General features: G+C 42.5%; 1 protein-coding gene across 16 annotated transcripts in view; it reads right to left on the bottom strand.

Annotated features, from left to right (window-relative positions):
* The window catches only part of zmiz1a (zinc finger, MIZ-type containing 1a), a 409,121-nt gene that overhangs the window by 23,591 nt on the left and 366,051 nt on the right, over window positions 1-19,479 (bottom strand). For 10 of the 16 annotated variants that reach the window (XM_059946721.1, XM_059946717.1, XM_059946722.1 and 7 more), the window contains 9 exons: window positions 19,383-19,457; window positions 16,784-16,834; window positions 14,684-14,855; window positions 12,237-12,417; window positions 10,221-10,431; window positions 8,713-8,818; window positions 6,053-6,213; window positions 4,808-4,875; window positions 1,369-1,437 (listed from right to left, as the gene is read on the bottom strand). In XM_059946721.1, the coding sequence (XP_059802704.1) occupies window positions 1,369-1,437; window positions 4,808-4,875; window positions 6,053-6,213; window positions 8,713-8,818; window positions 10,221-10,431; window positions 12,237-12,417; window positions 14,684-14,855; window positions 16,784-16,834; window positions 19,383-19,457 (1,094 nt within the window). The remainder of the gene's footprint in view (window positions 1-1,368; window positions 1,438-4,807; window positions 4,876-6,052; window positions 6,214-8,712; window positions 8,819-10,220; window positions 10,432-12,236; window positions 12,418-14,683; window positions 14,856-16,783; window positions 16,835-19,382; window positions 19,458-19,479) is intronic. The other 6 variants (XM_059946725.1, XM_059946724.1, XM_059946728.1 and 3 more) reach the window with 4 other exon arrangements.

Raw genomic sequence — 19,479 nt, 5'->3', positions numbered from 1 at the left:
CACTGCCGAGAAACATACCCACCTATTTAACAACAGCTTAATCGCAGGACAACTTGCAATGACCAATTAACCCACTAACATGTATATCTTTGGACTGTGGGAAGAAACTGGAGCACCCAGAGGAAACACACACAGTCATGGGGAGAACGTACAAATTCCTTACAGGCAGTGTTGGAAATGAACTCCGAGCTCAGGAACACCCCAAGCTGTAATAGTGTTGTGTTAACCATGATTGCTAGCCGTAGCAATAGTGCGGAAAGCTAGCACTGCTCTGCAGATTGAGCTCAACTTCACTAACAGTGTACGGGCAGGCAAATGCATTGGTACAGCAGTGGAGCAGTTAGTTTAACACTATTACAGTGCCAGACACCTGGAATTAATTCTGCTGGTGTTTATAAGTAGTTTGCACGTTCTGCCCGTGACCACATGGGTTTCCTCCGGGTGCTACAATTTCCTCCCACATTCCAAAGACGTTCCGGTTAATAGATTAATTGGTCAAATGGGTGTAACTAGGTGGTGTGGGCTCATTGGGCTAGAAAGGCCTGTTACTGTGTTGGCTCTCCAAACAAAGATTAAATCTAAATCGGGGATCAAGGATCAACTTTATTCACCGTATATATTTACAGTATGAGAAATCTGCACTGGTGTGTTGATCAGAGTGTGATAAGCAACCAAAATAAAAATCTACAATTATAAAGCATTAGATATATTCAGTGCCTAATAAAGTTAGAGTTTAAAGGACCGATATGGAATAAAATGTGTATAAATACATCAATAACAGCGTGTATTTACAATGTAAACAACATTATAATAAAATGGTTTAAAGTGTTTACAGTACAGTGCAGCAAGAGGGATAATGGAGGGGCTGATTACCTAGAATGGTTGATCAGATTAACAGCTTGGGGAAGAAACTTTAAAGATGATGTGAAGTTTTTGTTTTAATATCCCCATGGCGCTATCTGGAAGGAAGCTTTTGAAAAAGGCGGTTTGCAGGGTGGGTAGTGCCCTGAATGATTTTCCCTGCCCGTTTTTTTGTCCTACACACATACAAGTCCTGCCCTGATGGTGGGCTGCAACCAGTAAGTATGGCTAATGTGAAGAAGCTCTCTATGTTGGCAGTTTAGAATTGTACTGGTATGTTCTGGGGAAGACGGAATTTTACCAACCGTCATGAGAGTATGCACTCTACAGAGCTTTTCTGTTATTGAAGGAGATATGGTTCTCCCACGCGAGGTACTATGACAAGACTTACTTAAAATTGATAATGGAATGTGTCACTATTTCAAATAACACAATTGCAAATCTGGTTACACATATAGATACAGATTCTGAGATACACAATATGTAAGGAATCGGGATGAAACCTACTTTTGTATATTGGAAAGGATGCTCCACATGTACTGGTCAACCTCAAGTCCTTCCAGGAGTGCCGTTTTACTGTAGAGAGTGAAAACAATATCTTCAAAGTCAGTTTAAAAAAAACCCTCTAAACTTGTATTTTCTGCTATCATTTGAAGGTTCTTACACCAATAAAACCATGAGATGTTCTGATAGGATAGGGAGACATTTGCAATCAGTACAAAGTGTGGGCAGAAAAGCCTTGTGGGCCAGCAAACAGAGTTCTGGAGCAGTGATCAGGAGAAAGATAGCAACTGGGAAATTTAAATTTGGAATTACAATCAGAGAGCAGAACTATGAGACCAGCAAACTGTCATAACAAGTCACCTGGTTCATTAATGCCTGTCTAAGAGGAAGGAAACCTGCCATTCCAGACCTATCCAAGTGGATCACTTCACCCACCTCAACACTGAACTGATACCACAACCTATGGACTCACTTCCACGGACTCTACAACGCATGTCCTCAGTATTATTTATTTTTTTTTGTATTTACACAGTACGTCTTCTATTGCACAATTTTGTCAGTCTTTTGTGTAGTTTTTCATTGATTCTATTCTATTTTGTTCTACTGTGAATGACTGCAAGAAAATGAATCTCAGGATCATATGTACTTCGATAATATATTTACTTTGTACATTTTTGAAATTTGAAAGCATAACTGGAAAATACTGATAATCCATTATAAAATTAACAATGATTTATTATTCATTTATTGCAGTTTGCCTACTTCTGCACATTGGTTGCTTGTCTGTCATTGTTTGTGTGTGGTTTTGCATTGATCCTTTTGTATTTCTTTGTTCTACTGTGAATGCCAGCAAGAAAATTAATCTCAGGGTTGTTTATTGTGACATATAAGTATTTAGAGAATAAATTTGCTTTGAACTATGAAGAGTCTCCTCGTGTCAGAGGCAATTAGAGATGGCCAACAAATAGTAGCAATATCACAGTTCCGAAGAAATGAACTGAAATATATATGAATTGAGGAAAAGTTCTAGTGGAAGAAAAAGGTGAACTTCTTGCTATATGTTGTGACCTTGAATGCACATCTCACAGTGCAGTGAGAGCACATCAAGTAATAATTTCCACTGGAGAATTAGATACACAATTGAAACGGAGAATTTTGCAGGACATTTAAGTAGAGGTGAGGGATTAATTAGATTTGTCGTTTAACAAGCTGGCGGAACCACTGTAGTGAGTAGCCCTCTGGTGAGACATTCCACTTCGAAGGAAATGAGGTGAATTTCCTGATAAAGTCAAACAACTAGGGAATCCCCAGCAGGTCAGGCAGTATCTGCGGAGGGAGCAGTGGACCTTCTTACACTCCACCATCAGATTTCTGAATGGACAATGAACCCATGTACACTACCTCACTACTTTTTGGTCCCTTTTTGCACAACTTCTTAAATTTAATTTAATTTTTATGTATGTATATTTGTTATTGTAATTCACAGTTATTATTATTTATTGCAATGAACTACTGCTGCAAATTTCATGACATAAGCCTATATCAAAACTGATTCTGAAATGTTAGTCGAGGTTTTGTGTCAAGACCTTTCATCTCTTTATGCAAAATATTTCCTTCCACAGATGCTGCCTGACCTGCAGAGTTCATCCAGCAACTTGTTTGTTGCTGCAGAACCCAGCACCTGCTGTGTCTTTTGTCATTAAGCTACAAACCAATTCTTCGAAGATATGTTTTTTCATCCGAGTTTTAGATTTCCCCTGAAATAAATATGAACCCGGGATCTGGTAAACTCCACATCTGTTTTGGGGTGGGGGAAGCAAGAATACCATGAAAGACTTGGCAAGTATGCCTTACATAATTTATCATGCATAAATATGGACAGCGTTGAAAGAGTTGCTTAACTATAAAGTGATACACTGTTTACTTCAGCATTCACTAGATGTCAGTCTCAAAGTAAATGTCAGTACAGTACTACTCATCTCTTCATTTACCAACACTAATGACTGGCAGAGAAAGAAACTTCTCCACATTTAATGGGGAAAGCCAAAGAGTCTATTTTCAATATTTTATTGGGAAAACAGCCCAGTGTATCTGAGAGAGTTAAGATCCCTCTGCAAATGTTACTTCCATTCTTCACAGTGAAAAGGTTGCCCAGATTTATGTTCCTTGCAACATCTCAATTCATTTATGGTATGGTATGGAATATTGTGTACCCATATGTAGTCTAATGCATGGTAAGTAATTGATGGAGGTGCTGATGTTGGAACTGTGGCCAGGGATTGCTCACCTGGAAACAATGATGAGGGTGTAGAAATTGGATCTCGCTTGCTTCAGTGCATTTTACACTACTTACGGAACACATTATCACTGATTTCAATGGAACCAAATTACAGGAGTTAATTACATTCCAATGGAACCAAATTAAGACAGAAACTATTTACAAACCACAGCCACATCTACAGTGGATGTTGAGAAGGGACTGTGGGTACATCTCTTTTTATTGGTGTCTTTAACATTGGCAAGAAATCAACTGACACTTGGACTTGGACCCCCATCTCCCAGGACACAATCTCTTCTTATTGCTAACATCAAGGAGGTACAGGAGCCTGAAGGCACACATTCAATGTTTTAGGAACAGCTTCTTCTCCTCTGCCAGCAGATTTCTAAATAGATAATGAATCCATGGACACTTCCTCACTATTTTTTGTCTCTTTGCACTACTTATTTTTTATATAATTTATTTAATGTACGTCACATTTTAATGATATAATTCCTTATTTTATATATAATTTTGAAAAATTGTAATTAGTTTTATTTTCTGTATTGCATTGCAATGCTGCTGCAAAACAACAAATTTCATGACATACTGTATGTTGATTTCTTGAACTTCCAGCAGTGGCCCTCCACCCCACACCCTCTCCTTCACCAGTCCCCTTGCCCTTCTCCTTCTCTTACATCATCTCCTCCCCCTTTTCTTTCTTTCATTTTCTTCTATCCCCCTTCTCCAGCCCTGTATCTCTTTCACCAATCAACTTCCCAGCTCTTTACTTCACCCCTCCCATCCCGGTTTCACCTGTCACCTGGTGTTTCTCTCGCCTCTCCTCCACCATTTAAATCTATTTTTCATATTTTTTTTCTCCAGTCTCAGCCTGAAATGTCTGCAGTACTTTTTTCCCATAGATGCTCCCTGGGCTTCCGAGTTCCTTCAACATTTTGTGTGTGTTGCTTAAATTTCATGACATGCTGTGTGTCAGTGATTTTAAACCTGATTCTGACAATTCCAACTTCAGGGAGGCCCAGAGGAATTTTGTGTCCAGTCTCATTATGTTGCCAAAAAGTAATTGGCACAAATGTAGGGAAGTGAGTATTCGCAGAAAGCTCCCCAAAGCAGCAAACTTTGACAAGGACACACATTTCCCAAGTGTTCAATATCTTCACTTACTTGCATACAGGACACCGCCAAGTTCCTCTCTCACAGTTCAGCTGTAAGTACGATTCCAAATCAAAACACTGCAGCAGCAAAAGACACAAGAAAGACAAGCCCATGAATTCTTGTTCTATATAGTCTGAATAACAATAATCATATTTAACCTACCAGCAGATTTACAGCGTTATTGGATGATACAAAGATAGATGGAGAGGAAGCGGGGAGCGGGGATGCTGAGGAAGCGGGGAGTCTGCAGAAGGACTGAGACTGATTGGGAGAATGGGCAAAGAAGTGGCAGATGGAATACAGTGAATGGTCATGTACTTTGGTAGAAGAAATAAAGGAATAAACAGGGAGTGAATTCAGAAACTGGAGACATGAATGTACTCGGGTTCACGAAAGGTTAACTTGCAGGCTGACTCAGTAGGAAGGAAAGCAAACATAATACAAGTATTCATTTTGAGATGACTAGAATATAAAAGCAAGGATGTGATGCTGAGGCTGAATAAGGCATTGGGCAGACCACATTTGGAGCACTGTGAGCAGTTTTGAGCCTCTTATCTAAGAAAAGATGTGCTGGCATCAGAGATTTATGGGAATGATCCCTGGAATGCAAGGATTAACGACTGAGAATCGTCTGATGTCTCTGGCCCTGTGCTTATTGGAGCTTAGAAGAAAGTGGGGGATCTCATTGTAACCCAAAGAATATTGAAAGGCCTAGATAGAGTGGAGGTGCAAAGGATGTCTCCAATAGTCAGCGAGTCTAGGACCAGCGGGTACAACCTCAGAGTAGAAGGACAGCCCTTTAGAACACAGACAAAGAGGAATTTCTTTAGGCAGAGTGTAGTAAATCTGTAGAATCCACTGCCACGGGTGGCTATGGAGGCCAAGTCATTGGGTGCAGTTGAAGTGGAGGTTCATAGGCTCTTGATGAATAAAGGCATCAGAGGTTGTGGAGAGAAAGCAGAATGGGGAAGAATAAAATGGCTGAGATAGAATGGTGAAGCTGACTTGATGGGCTGAATGGTCGTGCTTTGTTCCTATGTCTTATCACCTTATTATCGCTTCCACGTAGTTAAACCTTCACTTGAAATTTAAGGTTCAAGATGCTAAACCTTGATTTCAGATCCAATCTCACAATCATTAAACACACACGTCACAAATAAGTTAATCTTTATAAAAGCTGATTCTTGGCCAAAACTTCCTTTGAATACACTGGCCTTCTCTGAGGCTGTAACGTAGGGTGCTGCATTTGGTTACCTGTACATGTTTGCAATCGTGACCTCTTGCTGGAAGCTGAATCCTCCTGAAGGTGATGGGACATTTCAGAGACACCTTGATTGCCGTCTGCTCCACACCGTCCTCCCCGTTCAACGTGGCGCCACCCGAAGAAGCTGCCACGCTGCTGAAGTTTCTTTTTACTGGTTACAAGAAAGTGGGTCAGAGATCACCAATGATGCCATCAGCACAGACACACTTGCAACACTATTCACACCCATTTTGTGTTCTAGCCAACTAAGTGAACTAACTTAACAGAAGCACAGCTTTTTCCCCTCCACCATCAGATTTCTGAATGGTCCATGAGCCTATGAACACTACCTCACTATTTTTGCGTATCATGCACAAGATACTGGAGGAACACGGCACGACTGGCAGTATCTGTGGAGAGGAATAAATGGTTAACATTCTGGCTGAGACCCTTCATTAGATTTCGGCCCAAAATGTTGGCTGTTTATTCCTCTTCATAAATGCTGCCTGACCTGCTGAGCTGCTCCAGCATTTTGTGTGTGTTGCTCTGGATTTCCAGCACCTGCAGAATTTATTGTGTTTATTTTATTTATTTTGGGGACACAGAGCAGAACAGGCCCTACCGGCCCTTCGAGCTGCGCCACCCAGAAATCCTCCAATTTAACCCTAGCCTATTCCCAGGACAATTTACCAGACCAGTAATTTACTAACCGGTATGTCTTTGGAATGCGGGAAGGAACTGGGGTACCCAGAGAAAACCCACTTGGTCACGGGGAGAATATTGTGACTAATTTTGCTCTCTTTTCGCACTAATTGATTTTTATATATTTTTATTGTAAGTTATAGTACATATTACGTATTGCACTGTACAGCTGCTACAAAACAACGTTTCACGACATATGTCAGCGATAATAAACCTGATTCTGATTGTGATTCAGTTCAGGAAGGCTGTGGAGATTGTGGCGAGGGTGCAGAAGAGGTTCACTAGGATGTTTGAGCTATAACAAGAGGTTGTATAAACCTCTGTTGGTTTCTCTGGAGCGGTAGGGGCTGAGGGGGTGACATGATAGAAGATTATGAAATTATGTAAGAGGTAGACAGTCAGAATCTTCTTTTCCCCCCAGGGTGAAAATGTCAGAGAACATGCTTTTAAGATGATGGGGGAGAACTTTAAGATGTTTGGAACAAGTTCTTTTCACAGAGAGAGTGGAATGAGCCTCTGGGGGTAGTGATGGAAGCTGACACAATAGTGGTGTTTAAGAGATTTTTAGGGAGGCACAAAACATGCAGGAACAGAGGGACATGGATCATGTACAGAGAGAATAGATTTAGTGTAGTTTGGCATAGATTGACACAGACATCATGTTCTACGGCTCTTAATCATCGCTCCCTCCAGGACTGCCTGGAGAATATTTCCATGAAGTTTCAATTCAGTACAACTGTTTCTAAGGTTTAGCTCTGGGTGAAACCTCTCCCAAGGACAATGTTAGCCTTTGTGTGCTGTTTCATTGGCATTCAGTCAAGGGCATGAGGTTGAGACCACCCTTGGTTTCAAGGCCCATGTTTCCACAGCAAAGACCAATGGGAAAAGCTGATCCCCAACTTGCATTAAAAGTGAGAAATGTAAAGATTCTGACCTCTAACCACCTTGTAGCCACCTGAATTGGTACACCATCTGAGCAGATACTAGGTAAGTACTGAGGAGCATTAACCCTATTTCACTCACTCTCTCTCTCACACACACACACACACACACTTACTTTGTTTGGAGAAAGAGAAAATAAATTAGTGCCTCAAGTTACTGGCTAGACTGGGAGTTAGTAACTTCAGGAAACAAATGGAATTAGAGACTTACTCCTTGTATATCAGTATACGATTGTAAAGGAGAATGAAATGTTTGCTACTCTGTATTCGATGCAGCATTAATAAAAACACAATAAGCTGTAAATAAGATTGAAAAGAGTACAGAGAAAATTTACAAGGATGTTGCCGGGTCTGAAGGATCTGAGATATAAGGAAAGATCGAACAGGTTAGGACTTTATTCCTTGACGACTGAGCTGAGATTTTTTTTAGAGATATACAAAATTATGAGGGGTATAGATGGGGTAAATGCAAGCAGGCATTTTCCACTGATGTTGGCTGAGAATACAACCAGAGGTCATGGGAGGGTGAAAGATGAAAAGATCAAGTGGAACATAAGGGGAAACTTCTTCACTCAGAGGTTGTGAGAGTGTGGAATGAGCTGCCAGCACAAGTGGTGCATTGCGAGCTCGATTTCAATGTTTAAGAGAAGTTTGGATAGATACATGGATGGTAGGGGTACGGACGGCTATGGTCCCGGTGCAGATCGAAGGGAGTAGGCAGCTTAGATGGTTTGGCATGGACTACGTGGGTCAAAAAGCCTATTTCTATGCAGTACTTTTCTATTTCTCTATGACTCTAAGCATAAAGAACACAATAAATAAATATATCACATATAAATAAGAGCAGTTTATTGCATAGACTGACTGTATGTACACAAAGTACCTCGAGTACTAGAACATCTGTACGTAATTATATGTTTCCTTCTGTTCTGTTGCCAGTGGGATTGCTTAGAACATAACCCACTCCGAATGAATAGGTGAGAAGTTTTCAAAAGAACAGACACAGCGATCTGTAATTAGTCACTTACTTTTTGTGATGCAGTGCTCAGCGGGGAGAAGCCTCTTCTTCAGCAATCCTTGAAGGACTGATCGAACGGACGGTCTGTGAACCAGCTGAAGTACGAACAAGTGTGACTGCAAGAGGACGAAATGGGTGGATTGGTGAGGACAGAATCAGGCTGTTCTTGAGGCAGAAATTCAGATTTAAGGTTTTAAAATACGTCTTATTTGTCACATGTACATTGAAACCTACAGTGGAATGCGTCATTTGCGTCAAATTGAATTAATGAGGATTGTGCTGGACTGCCCACAAATATCGCCATGTTTCTGCTGCCAACGTAGCATTTGCACAACTTTTAACGGTACGTCTTTGGAATGCAGGAGGAATCCGGATCACTAGGACAGGCAGCGGTGAGAAGTGAACCCTGATCAGTGATTGCTGGTTGGCATTAAGAAGTGAAATGCTAACTGCCATGCCAGCATGCCGCCCTAAAATGTTGTCATGTTGCCAGAACACACTCACCCCTCTTTCAAACACGCCAAGCCAGCTGGAGATTTCAATTTCAGTTTACTACATTAATTTGAAGTAGAGATTAAATTAGGTGCTGCTCTAGCCCATCCACTTCAGGGTTCAACATGTTGTGCATCAGAGATGCTCTTCTGCACACCCCTGTTGTAACGCATGGTTATTTGAATTACTGTCACCTTCCTGTCAGCTTGGACCGGTCTGGCCATTCTCCTCTGAACACTCTAACAAGCAAACACGAGGAAATCTGCAGATGCTGGAAATTCAAGCAACACACACAAAATGCTGGTGGCATGCAGCAGGTCAGGCAGCATCTATAGGGTGAAGCGCTGTCGACGTTTTGGGCCAAGACTCTCACTAACAAGGCGTTTTCGTCCACAAACCTACCACTCACAGGATGTTTTTTGTTTTTCGCACCATTCTCTGTAAACTCTAGAGACTGTTGTGTGTGAAAATCCCAGGAGATCAGCAGTTCCTGAGATACTCAGGCCATTAGCAATCATTCCACAGTTAAAGTCACTTAGAACACATTTCTTTCCCATTCTGATGTTCGGTCCGAACAACAAATGAACCTCTTGACCATGCCTGCATGCTTTTATGCATTGAGTTGCTGCATATGATTGGCTGATATTTGCATAATGAGCAGGTGTACCCAGTTCACTGAGTACACTGTATTTTTTTTTACTTTTGGTGCATTAGAACAATGTTCTAAGTAAAAGGTAAGTGGGCAGCATGGAAGTGTAGCCATTGGTGTAACACGCTGAAATGCCAGCTACCTGGGTTCAATTCCCACTTCTGTCTCTAAGGGGTTTGTATGTTCTCCCTGTGGCCACACGGTTACCTCCAGATGCTCTGGTTTCCTCCCACATTCAGTATACGTATATACCAGTTAGTAAGTTAGTAAGTCTGATGAGTGTAATTAGGTGCATTGGACTGGAGGGGCTTGATACCATGCTGTCCCTCTAAATATAATAAGCTCGTCCAGAGGAAGGTTAAGACTGATTCACTCACACAGCAACAGGCAGTAACTGTGATCTGGATGGTGTTCCTTCCCGGTTGGCAGACATGCTTTAGGTGCAAGGGCTTGTGTGATGTCTTGTTGTCACCTCTCTCGATGGTGAGCGGTGTGGCGTTCACGCTGACCTGCACCGACGCTGGCCAGTTTGTGTTCATTTGTCTGTCCTCGTGGTGGTAGCACTTGAACTGAAGTTCCAAGTCAGACCTGAAATGGGAAGCCATTTGCCCTCGTTAATGTTTGATGGATTAGCCTCTGCAACACAGAGCCCGAGGCCCAAGCAGCACATGCTGTTACGCAAAGCCTTAAATTCCAATCTGCCCATTCCCTCTCCAAGGAAGTTTGAGCCACCTTGAAGGAGTCCACACCATCAAGAGGACATAACTCAAGAGACTGGCATCTATCATTAGAGACCCTCAGCATGTGGGATGCACCCTCCTCTTATTAATACCATTGTTTAGCCTGAAGACCCACACTCAATGATTCAAAAGCAGCTTCTTCCCCTCCACCAGCAGATTTATGAACAGTTCATGAACCTATCTTATTATTTTTGTACTATTTATTCAATTTTGTAATTTATAGTAATTTGCACTGTACAGCAGCTGCAAACAACAGCATCCATGTAATACAAATCCTGCTGGGGGCTCTCGGCCTGATACGTTGACTGATTGTTTCCCTCCACAGATGCTGCCTGACCTGCTGAGTTTTTCCAGTGTGTGTGTGTGCGTGCGCGCTCCTCTGAATTTCTAGCATCAGCTGAATCTCTTTGAGTTTATGACTGATAATAAACCTGATTCTGAACCATTGAATGTTCCGAAGCAAAGCAACACACACAAACACTGGAGGAACTCAGCAGATCAGGCAGCATCTATGACATGAATAAAAAGTCGACGTTTCGGGCTGAGACCTTTCTTCAGGACTGAGAAGGGGCAAGTTACCAGAATAAAAAAGGTAGGAGGAGGAGAAGGAGAATAGCTGGAAAGCGATAGGTGAAGTCAGGTGAGTGAGAAAGTTCAAGGGCTGGAGAAGAAGAGGAGAGTGTACTGTAGGAGAAAGGGAAGGAGAGGTGACCGGAGGGTGAGAAGAGGTAAAAGGTCAGATAGAGAAATACAGGAAGAAGGGAGGAGGGAGAAAACTTTTTTTTAACCAGAAGATGAAATAATTTTCATGCCGTCAGGTTGGAGGCTAACAGACAGAATATAAGGTGTTGCTCCTCCACCTTAAGACTGACATGTTGGAACGAGAATGGGAATTGTAAAATTCTCAGCAGGCAAAACAGCTGCCTGTTCATACAGAATTGTAGTGAAGATTTCCTTCCCTTGTAGTAACCTAACTGCAGCTGCTAAAGTATTTCTCCCCTTGCCCTTCCTGAAGCTGTCAATTCCCACAGGTGTTGGACACCCTGCTTTATTGGCCAAATTTACATGCACACGTATGTACAGAGTATAATTAGAGAGTTGCAGTGGATTACAGGCCTACCCTTTCCTGCAATTATACTGATTGTAAGTTGGTAACTTTGAGGCTTTATAAGGCATTAGTCAGACTGCACTTGGAGCATGGTGAGCAGTTCTGGGCCTTCTTATTTGAGAAAGGATGCACTTGCATTGGATGCAGTCCAGAGGAGGTTCACAATAAAGATCCTGGAAATGGAAGGGTTAACATATTAGGAGTGTTTAATGGCTCTGGGCCTGTACTTGCTGTGCTTGTTCCAAAGGGGTGTCAGTGAAAAATATTGAATATTGCAAAGCTCAGGTAGAGTGGATCTGGTGGGGGAGTCTTGGACCAGAGGGCACAGCCTCACAAGGACGTCCCTTTCGAACAGAGATGAGGAAGAATTTATTTAGCCAGATGGCATGAAAAGTTATGGGGAGAAGACAGGAGAATGGGGGTGAGAGGGCTAATAAATCAAACATGATGGAATCATGGAGCAGACTCGACGGGCCAAGTGGCCTAATTCTGCTCCTACGTTTTATGGTCTTTTGGCCCCAAGCCATTACCTCCCTCGCTCTCACCTCCACATCAGCGTCTGGTGCACCGACTGCCGCAGATGGAACACGTGGTTGCTGACGGCCAGGTTGTGCTCCAGTCGGAAGGGCTCCAACACGACACCATCTCGCACTGGAAAGGTCAGCCGCAGTTCATCGTTCGCTGAGACCAAAGAGGGAGAGAAAGTGTCAACTTTCCCTTTAGCATCTGCGGTACAGCAAATTGTATCGTCACAAGGCTTTCATCGTGTGCAAGTTGAGCTTCTGCCCAGATCAACCTTCCGGTTAGACCAGGGGTTCCCAGACATTTTTTATGCCATGGACCAATACCATTGAGCAAGGGGATCATGGACCCCAGGATGGGAACCCCTGGGTTAGACGGAGTGCGGCTGAAAATAATCACGAGTCAGACTGGAATGATATGTAACTCTACCAACTTTACACCATTTAATCGCTTTAAGAGTGAACTCATATCGTTTAAAGTCTGTAATATTCTACATTGGGTTGGGGTTGTCAAATGTTCTTACTCTTAACATGGAAAATTGTCTCTGAAATGGGCATCAAAGTAACATAGTAGTTAGCTTAAGACCAATACAGTGCCAGCGACCCCGGTTCAATTCCACCGCTGTCTGTAAGGAGTTTGTACATTCTCCCCACGACCACGTGATTTCCTCCAGGTGCTCCACTTACCTCCCACATTCGAAAGATTGTACGGGTCAGTACATATCCTGCTTTCTTTAAACTCACTGGATTCATTGGAACATGAATAGGAGTATCACCCAACAGGCTAGTCCGACACCACCAAAGTCCCAAGATTAATACTGTATCCCCAAAAACACCAACCTTAGGGATAATACTGTATCCCTACACACTTTGGCAATCGTCTGCTTGGAAACTTGTTCTAGGTATTTGTTACTCCTGGTTATACCTCCTCAGTTCTGACCCCACCTGTAGTTGCTAATTTTGCAGAGAAGTTAAGGATTAACCTTTATGTGTAACGATGGAAAGGGAAGGTCATTAAAAAAGGAAGAGGCAGCAGCATTTTTCGGCAAATGTCCTGTAACGGATAAGTTCCTGGACTAGCAGAATGTTCTGGACCATTAACGTGGAGTTAAATGTCAGTCCAGAATGAATGCAACCATCAAATCATCGAATGGTGCCCTCAGATGAGACATCGGATTGGACAACCTTATCCAATGTGCTCTGCATGTGACTCAAGATGCACTAATGAGGTTGACTGTTAATTGTTGAGGGGAACTAAGGATGGACGATAAATGTCCAGTGACAAAGCTGCCCAAAAACCCAGTCAAAGTGACCATTTGGAAAACATCAACAGCTTCCTGTAGGACCTTGATACAAATAACATTATTTGTGTAACTTTACACAAAACCATTTATCAGTACAGGAACAATGCACCTTACAAATCCAGGGCCACTTTCTCCTGACCAGTTAACCTGATACATCAGGACACTAAAAATAATATGCTTGAGGAAAATGTCAACAAGACATGAAGGTGAAGGGAGCTTTGAAGGCAAGGATCCAAATTAACTCACAACTAACACATTTGCCATTAGATGTGGTTGCCCTTCTGCTTTGATCTCTGTCCTTTCTGTGGAGTCTCGGACATTTGTCAGCCCACACCAACAGTGCAAGGCACAGCTGAACACCATAACTGCGCTTGCTCAGGTCTGACCTGGGAAAAGGTTCTATTCACTGGGCACCTGAGGGACATCAGGCAGGGCTGAATTCACCCTGGCCTTCTGATCTTTTCCCTAAGTTCCCATCGGATTCACCTCCTCCCACAACTGCAAAGTCAAGGGGTTCTTGATTAGGAATTTTAGATCAGAAAGACAGAAACAATTTAGAATTGGGATAAAAGGCTTGTGGTGCCTTGGCAACCATTGTGAGGCTATCTAACACTTTATTTAGAGAAACAGCATGGTAACAGGCCCTTCTGGCCTGAAGAACACATGCTGCCCCATTACACCCATATCACCAATTAACCTACTGTACATACTTGGACTGTGGGAGGAAACTGGAGCACCCGGAGAAAACCCACACAGTCATGGGTTGAATGTACAATTCCCTACAGACAGTGGCGGGAAATGAACGCAGGTCACTGTCGCTGTAAAGTGTTATGCTGACTGCTACGCCACTCTGTGGCCCACTTCTACGATCAATGCCAAGAGTCTTGGGATCGTATTCCAACCCTAGGAAAAACTCAGCAGCAATGGCCATTCCCACTGATACTCTGAGTTTTGTCCCAACAACGTGAGTGCAGTAGACTGGGGCTGTCACACTCTTTGAGCTACGCCCAACCAAACAATTCATTCAACAATAAGGCATTCCCGTTCTTTTTAATCATTGCACTGTAGAGGTCCACAAAGCAATATGGAGACTTGTAGGGAAGTATGTCATTACATCACAACCTCTGCATTGTAAGTATTTTGCATTGCTGTTGACGTCCGACTCACTTGGAGGTGGTGGCGGCAAGGAGCTCAGATTGGGTTTAATGTCGGGTGGGAACGGAGGCTTGACATCCTGGTTTGGAGACAAGTACGGCGGGATACTGCTTCCTGGAGTCATAGGTGGAGTGGGATTTCCTGGCACAGGAGAGTGAGGGTAACTTGCCACGGACCTTGGAGGCTAGAAGAAAAAAGAAAAAAAAGAGTGATGCTGAGGTGGAATACTTTACTGAAGTCATATGCATGCATGGTGGCTCTATCTTAGCCAATTATCACATCATGCAGAAAAATTAATATATTTTAATCCACTCAAACTTTTCCAAAACCTTACTAATAGTTGATTTCAATCAGTCATTAGAGTAAGCTACTGCTGTAGTTCGGGCATCTGGGGGAATGACCCATTCCCCTCTATTTCACAAATGACCCCATCCACTATGGATAAACAGATGTCCAATAGCACGATCCATTAGCAAGGGACCACCTCCTTTAATGACAATTCCATTTCCTACACCGTCAGCTGGGACGGAGAAATATATCAGACTGAGTGAAATCCTGTTCAGGGCATGCACACAGGGCAGTAAGATGAACAAATTCAACTTGCAAATATTTGGTCTGAACTGTTGACTATGGAATTTTGACGATACCTGATATGTTAAGGCTTTGTCTCGGCTGAATGGTTTCATTATTGTGAAGTATGGTGGGAACAGGAGATCAATCCCATCTTTTAAAATAAAAAAAACTGACTGAATTATTTCATTATCCCTGAGCCAGCAAGGCTTTTTCCTGGTCCTCTGAATTTTAATTTCTTGCTTCTGAAAGGTTTCCTACAAGTTCTACCTCCTCACAACTAATTATTTTCACATCATCCCTGACTCAAACTTGAACCCTTCCCATAATCTCAGCAGCCCCCTTAACTTTGACCAGTCTTCAAATTCTTGAAACCTTCAAACATAAGACTGGAGTCTTCTTAACATTTTGCAAGGGCAACTTTGTTCAAAGGGAAGTGAGACAGGAAAATGGAATTCCCAGGAAAACCTGAAGAAGTCTGCCCCACTTCCACTCTTCCCCAGGAAGCCCATAAACAATGAGAGATGTTTCAAGACTATTAGACATAGGAAAGAATTAGGTCTTTTGGCCCATCAAATCAGTTCTGCCATTCCATCATGGCTGATTTATTACCCCTCTCAACCCTATTCTCCTGCCATCTTCCTGTAACTTTTAACGCCATTACTAATCACGGGGTGGAGATACGTCTCTACCAAAGGAGGTGTAAGCAGCTCCTTCCCTCTGTTAGCTTGCAGGCCACACTTGTAGCACCTGCTTAACACCCCCTCCCCACCCCAATCAGGGTCACGTGGAGCCACAGGAGTAGGTTGTGGATGGTCATATGAACAGCTAGTGCATATCACAAGTCCTGATTATGTGACCACAGTGAACCAGGCAGACAGTCTCTGAAGAGTATTGACAATGGCTGGGGTCATCTGTCTTGTAAAGACACAGTCCAGAAGGTGGCAATGGCAAACCACTTTTGAAGAAAAATATGCTGAGAACAATCATGGTCATGTGAAGACCATGATCAGCCATGTCTTAATACACGGCACATAACAAGCAAACTAATCACAAAAGTATCAACCTCTGCTTTAAATATATCTAATGACTTGGCCTCCACAGCTGCCTGTGGCAATGGATTCCAGATTCACCACCCCGGCTAAAGAAATTCCTCTTCATCTCTGTTCCAAAGGGGCATCCTTCCATATGCTTATCTTAACTCGGTTTAACCAAGTACCCTGCTCTAGAAGCCATGACCCTTCCTGTACTCAAAAATACCTTAACATCTAGAACAGGGGCTCCCAACGTGGGGCCCATGGACCCCTTGCTTTATGGTACTGGTCCATGGCATAAAAAACATTGGGAACCCGTGATTCTAGAAGATTACCGCCAAAACATTCCCCTGGAGATATCAGTAGTCAAATGGTTGTAAATGCCAGCATTGTAACTGAACAGATATCAGCTCTAAATTTGCTAAATAAACAAAAAAAAGTTTTTTTTTATGCAATTTATTTTGTCTAATGTGTGGAGAAGGATCACTAAGAGACAATGTAATCTTACTTTGGTTTCTTTTCCATTCCCAGCATTAGTGATGGAGAGACAGAGAGGACACTACCCAGGCAGTCAGCGATCACATGAGGATGGGACGTTTCCAATTATTGTGTTGATTAGTAATGAAAAACAGAATTGGCAGGTTTACTGTACTGCAAAAAACTTGCTAGCTCAACATTGAAAAAGCAGTGCTTTCTGTATGTGATATAACCTTTAGAAAAAGCCATTGCTAAAGCATCAGGGACCCTACAATTTGCATTTCCACATATTACGTCAGTGTTGTTATAGAAAGGCACTGAGGGACATTTGGTTCATTTTCCAAGGGTGTGGCCGTGGCTGGGCAGGAAAAGTGAAAACCAGAAATGCTCAGGTCAAGTGTAATGTGAAAACTATACGTCAAATGGGGGAAAAAAAAAGGATGAACATGAATTGGGAACAATGACACCCATCAAGAAAGAAAATTATGTCTCAAGAATTTAAACTGTGGTACAAAAATTAGAAAAAAATAAATGCCTAAAATACTGTGAACGAGGGCAATTTTATCAAGTGACATGAATCTGTAAACAGAAGTCCAACACATAGAGAGCATTTTGAAAGACCAATGTTACCAAACAAACATAACTGTCATAATTCCTTCATTCCTTTCGATTCAAACCTTATCCATTGGCTTAGAGTGCATTATGGATTTCAAAAATCACACTAACCTTTGTCAAAATCACTGATCACTTACTAAAATAACAGATTCATTTACAAGTGAAACTCCCAAAAATTGATCGGTGAATGAAACACATTGGGAGACAGACAAAATAATAGCAAAGTATTGGGTTTTAAACAGCAGTCCGTAGAGAATCTTAAATAAGTATAACAAGAATGGGGATAATAAACACAAGAGAAAATCTGCAGATGCTGGAAATTCCAGAGCAACACACACAAAATACTAGAGGAACTCAGCAGGTCAGGCAGCATCTATGGAAATGAACAAACAGTTGATGCTTCAGGCCGGGACCCTTCTTCAGGACTGGATAGGAAGGGGGAGGAGGAAGAAACCAACACGAACAGTGGCAGACATGGCTTTTCCCTCCTTCTTTTCCAGTCCTGATGAAAAATGGAGATACCTACCTGAATGGTTTGGTCAAAATGGTAGAATGAGATACATACACAAACATGCAAGCCTTAATTATATTGTTTGTATTCAGATAAATCCATTAGCCCCTTCTTCTGTTAACATGTGAGCCAAAAGCAAGCCAGCAAGAAAGAAAGAGTGTGTCTGAGTGGCTGATGTTAACATGCACACAACATGCTTAAGGTGACAGCCTTGGTGAAGTGCAAAAGGACCTGCAATGAGTGTTGGAAACCACTGGACTGACGAAGTTTAACACAATGTTCTGTGGCCAGCATTTTCAAAATCATCATCATTCCCAATGGGATTCCAATGGAGCAGAAAGATCCTTGCTTGCTGCCCTTCAAATTTAACATAAAAATCGGCAGGGCAATGTGTAAAATGAAAACTGGAGGCTTAGCTGTTTTTTGTTGAAGGTCCTCCGATGTTCAGGAAACAAGTCTTTGGAACATTCAATGTTATGATATGGAAGGGGTGGGTTAGTGTGGGAGAACCAGTGAGAGGAGAGGTGGGCAGTACGTTACGTCACTACCCCATTCAATAACCCTCTGTTAACCCAAGGTCATGGGTGAATGATAAAACGCTTTAGGGGAACTTCTTCACTCAGATGGTGGCAAGAGTGTGGACAAGATGCCAGTGGAAGTGCTGAGTACAGTTTCAACGTCAACATTTAAGAGAAGTTTGGATAAGTACATGGATAAGAGGGGTACCGAGGGTTATGGTCCAGATAAGACTAGGTAGCATAATGGTTTGGCATAGACGAGATGGTCTGAAGGGCCAATACTGCAGTGTTGTATGTAAGTGACATCAGGAATTAGGAGTGGACAATAAGTACTATGAGATTGTGGTACTTCAGTCCGCACTGTGGCACCTCAGTTGCACTGCAGCCTTCCAGCAAAGTCAGGAAATGTTGGTGGTGATTGGTTTGCTGTTGGGATGCATGACTGTAACTCTGAATTGTATCTGCCTTCTTCCCACTCTCCAAGCCCCTCATGACATTGGCTGTAAAAGCTCATGAAGACATGAGGGTCTGCAGACGCTGGAAATCCAGAGCAACACACGCACACACACACACAAAGTGCTGGAAGAACTCAGCAAGTCAGGCAGCGTTTACGGAACGGAATGAACAGTCAAGATTTCAGGCTGAGTCCCTTCATCAGGATTGGAAAGGAAGGGGGAGGAGCACAAAGTGGTGAATGAAGGGCTGAGACCCTTCATCAGGTCTTCTGTCAAGTTGTAAAAGATCAGTGTAGGCCAGTTAAAGAATATTCCCAGACAATATAAGCTTTGGTTGTGAACAAGTCAGATCCTACATTCTGTAAGAATCATTTACCATGCTAAACAGATCACATTTCTATTCACTGGACTTGCCAAAAGTCATTCCCTGATTCAGTGGGAGACTAAATGGCCCTACAAGACCTGAAGCTGAATTCAGAAGGCGCATAAACAAGAGACAGGGGAAGAGCCCTCCCTCTCTCATGAACTTACCCCATTCAGACTACTTTGACTGTAGGTGTATCCACTTCCGGCAAAACTGCTGTTCTGCCCGTTAAACTGCTCTGCCTGTGGTTGTTAGGGACACACG

The sequence above is a fragment of the Hypanus sabinus genome, chromosome 21, assembly GCF_030144855.1.
Source record: "Hypanus sabinus isolate sHypSab1 chromosome 21, sHypSab1.hap1, whole genome shotgun sequence".
Taxonomy (NCBI): Eukaryota; Metazoa; Chordata; class Chondrichthyes; order Myliobatiformes; family Dasyatidae; genus Hypanus; species Hypanus sabinus.
The sequence above is the reverse complement of the archived record's forward strand: the minus strand, read 5'-3'. Positions and strand labels throughout refer to the sequence as shown.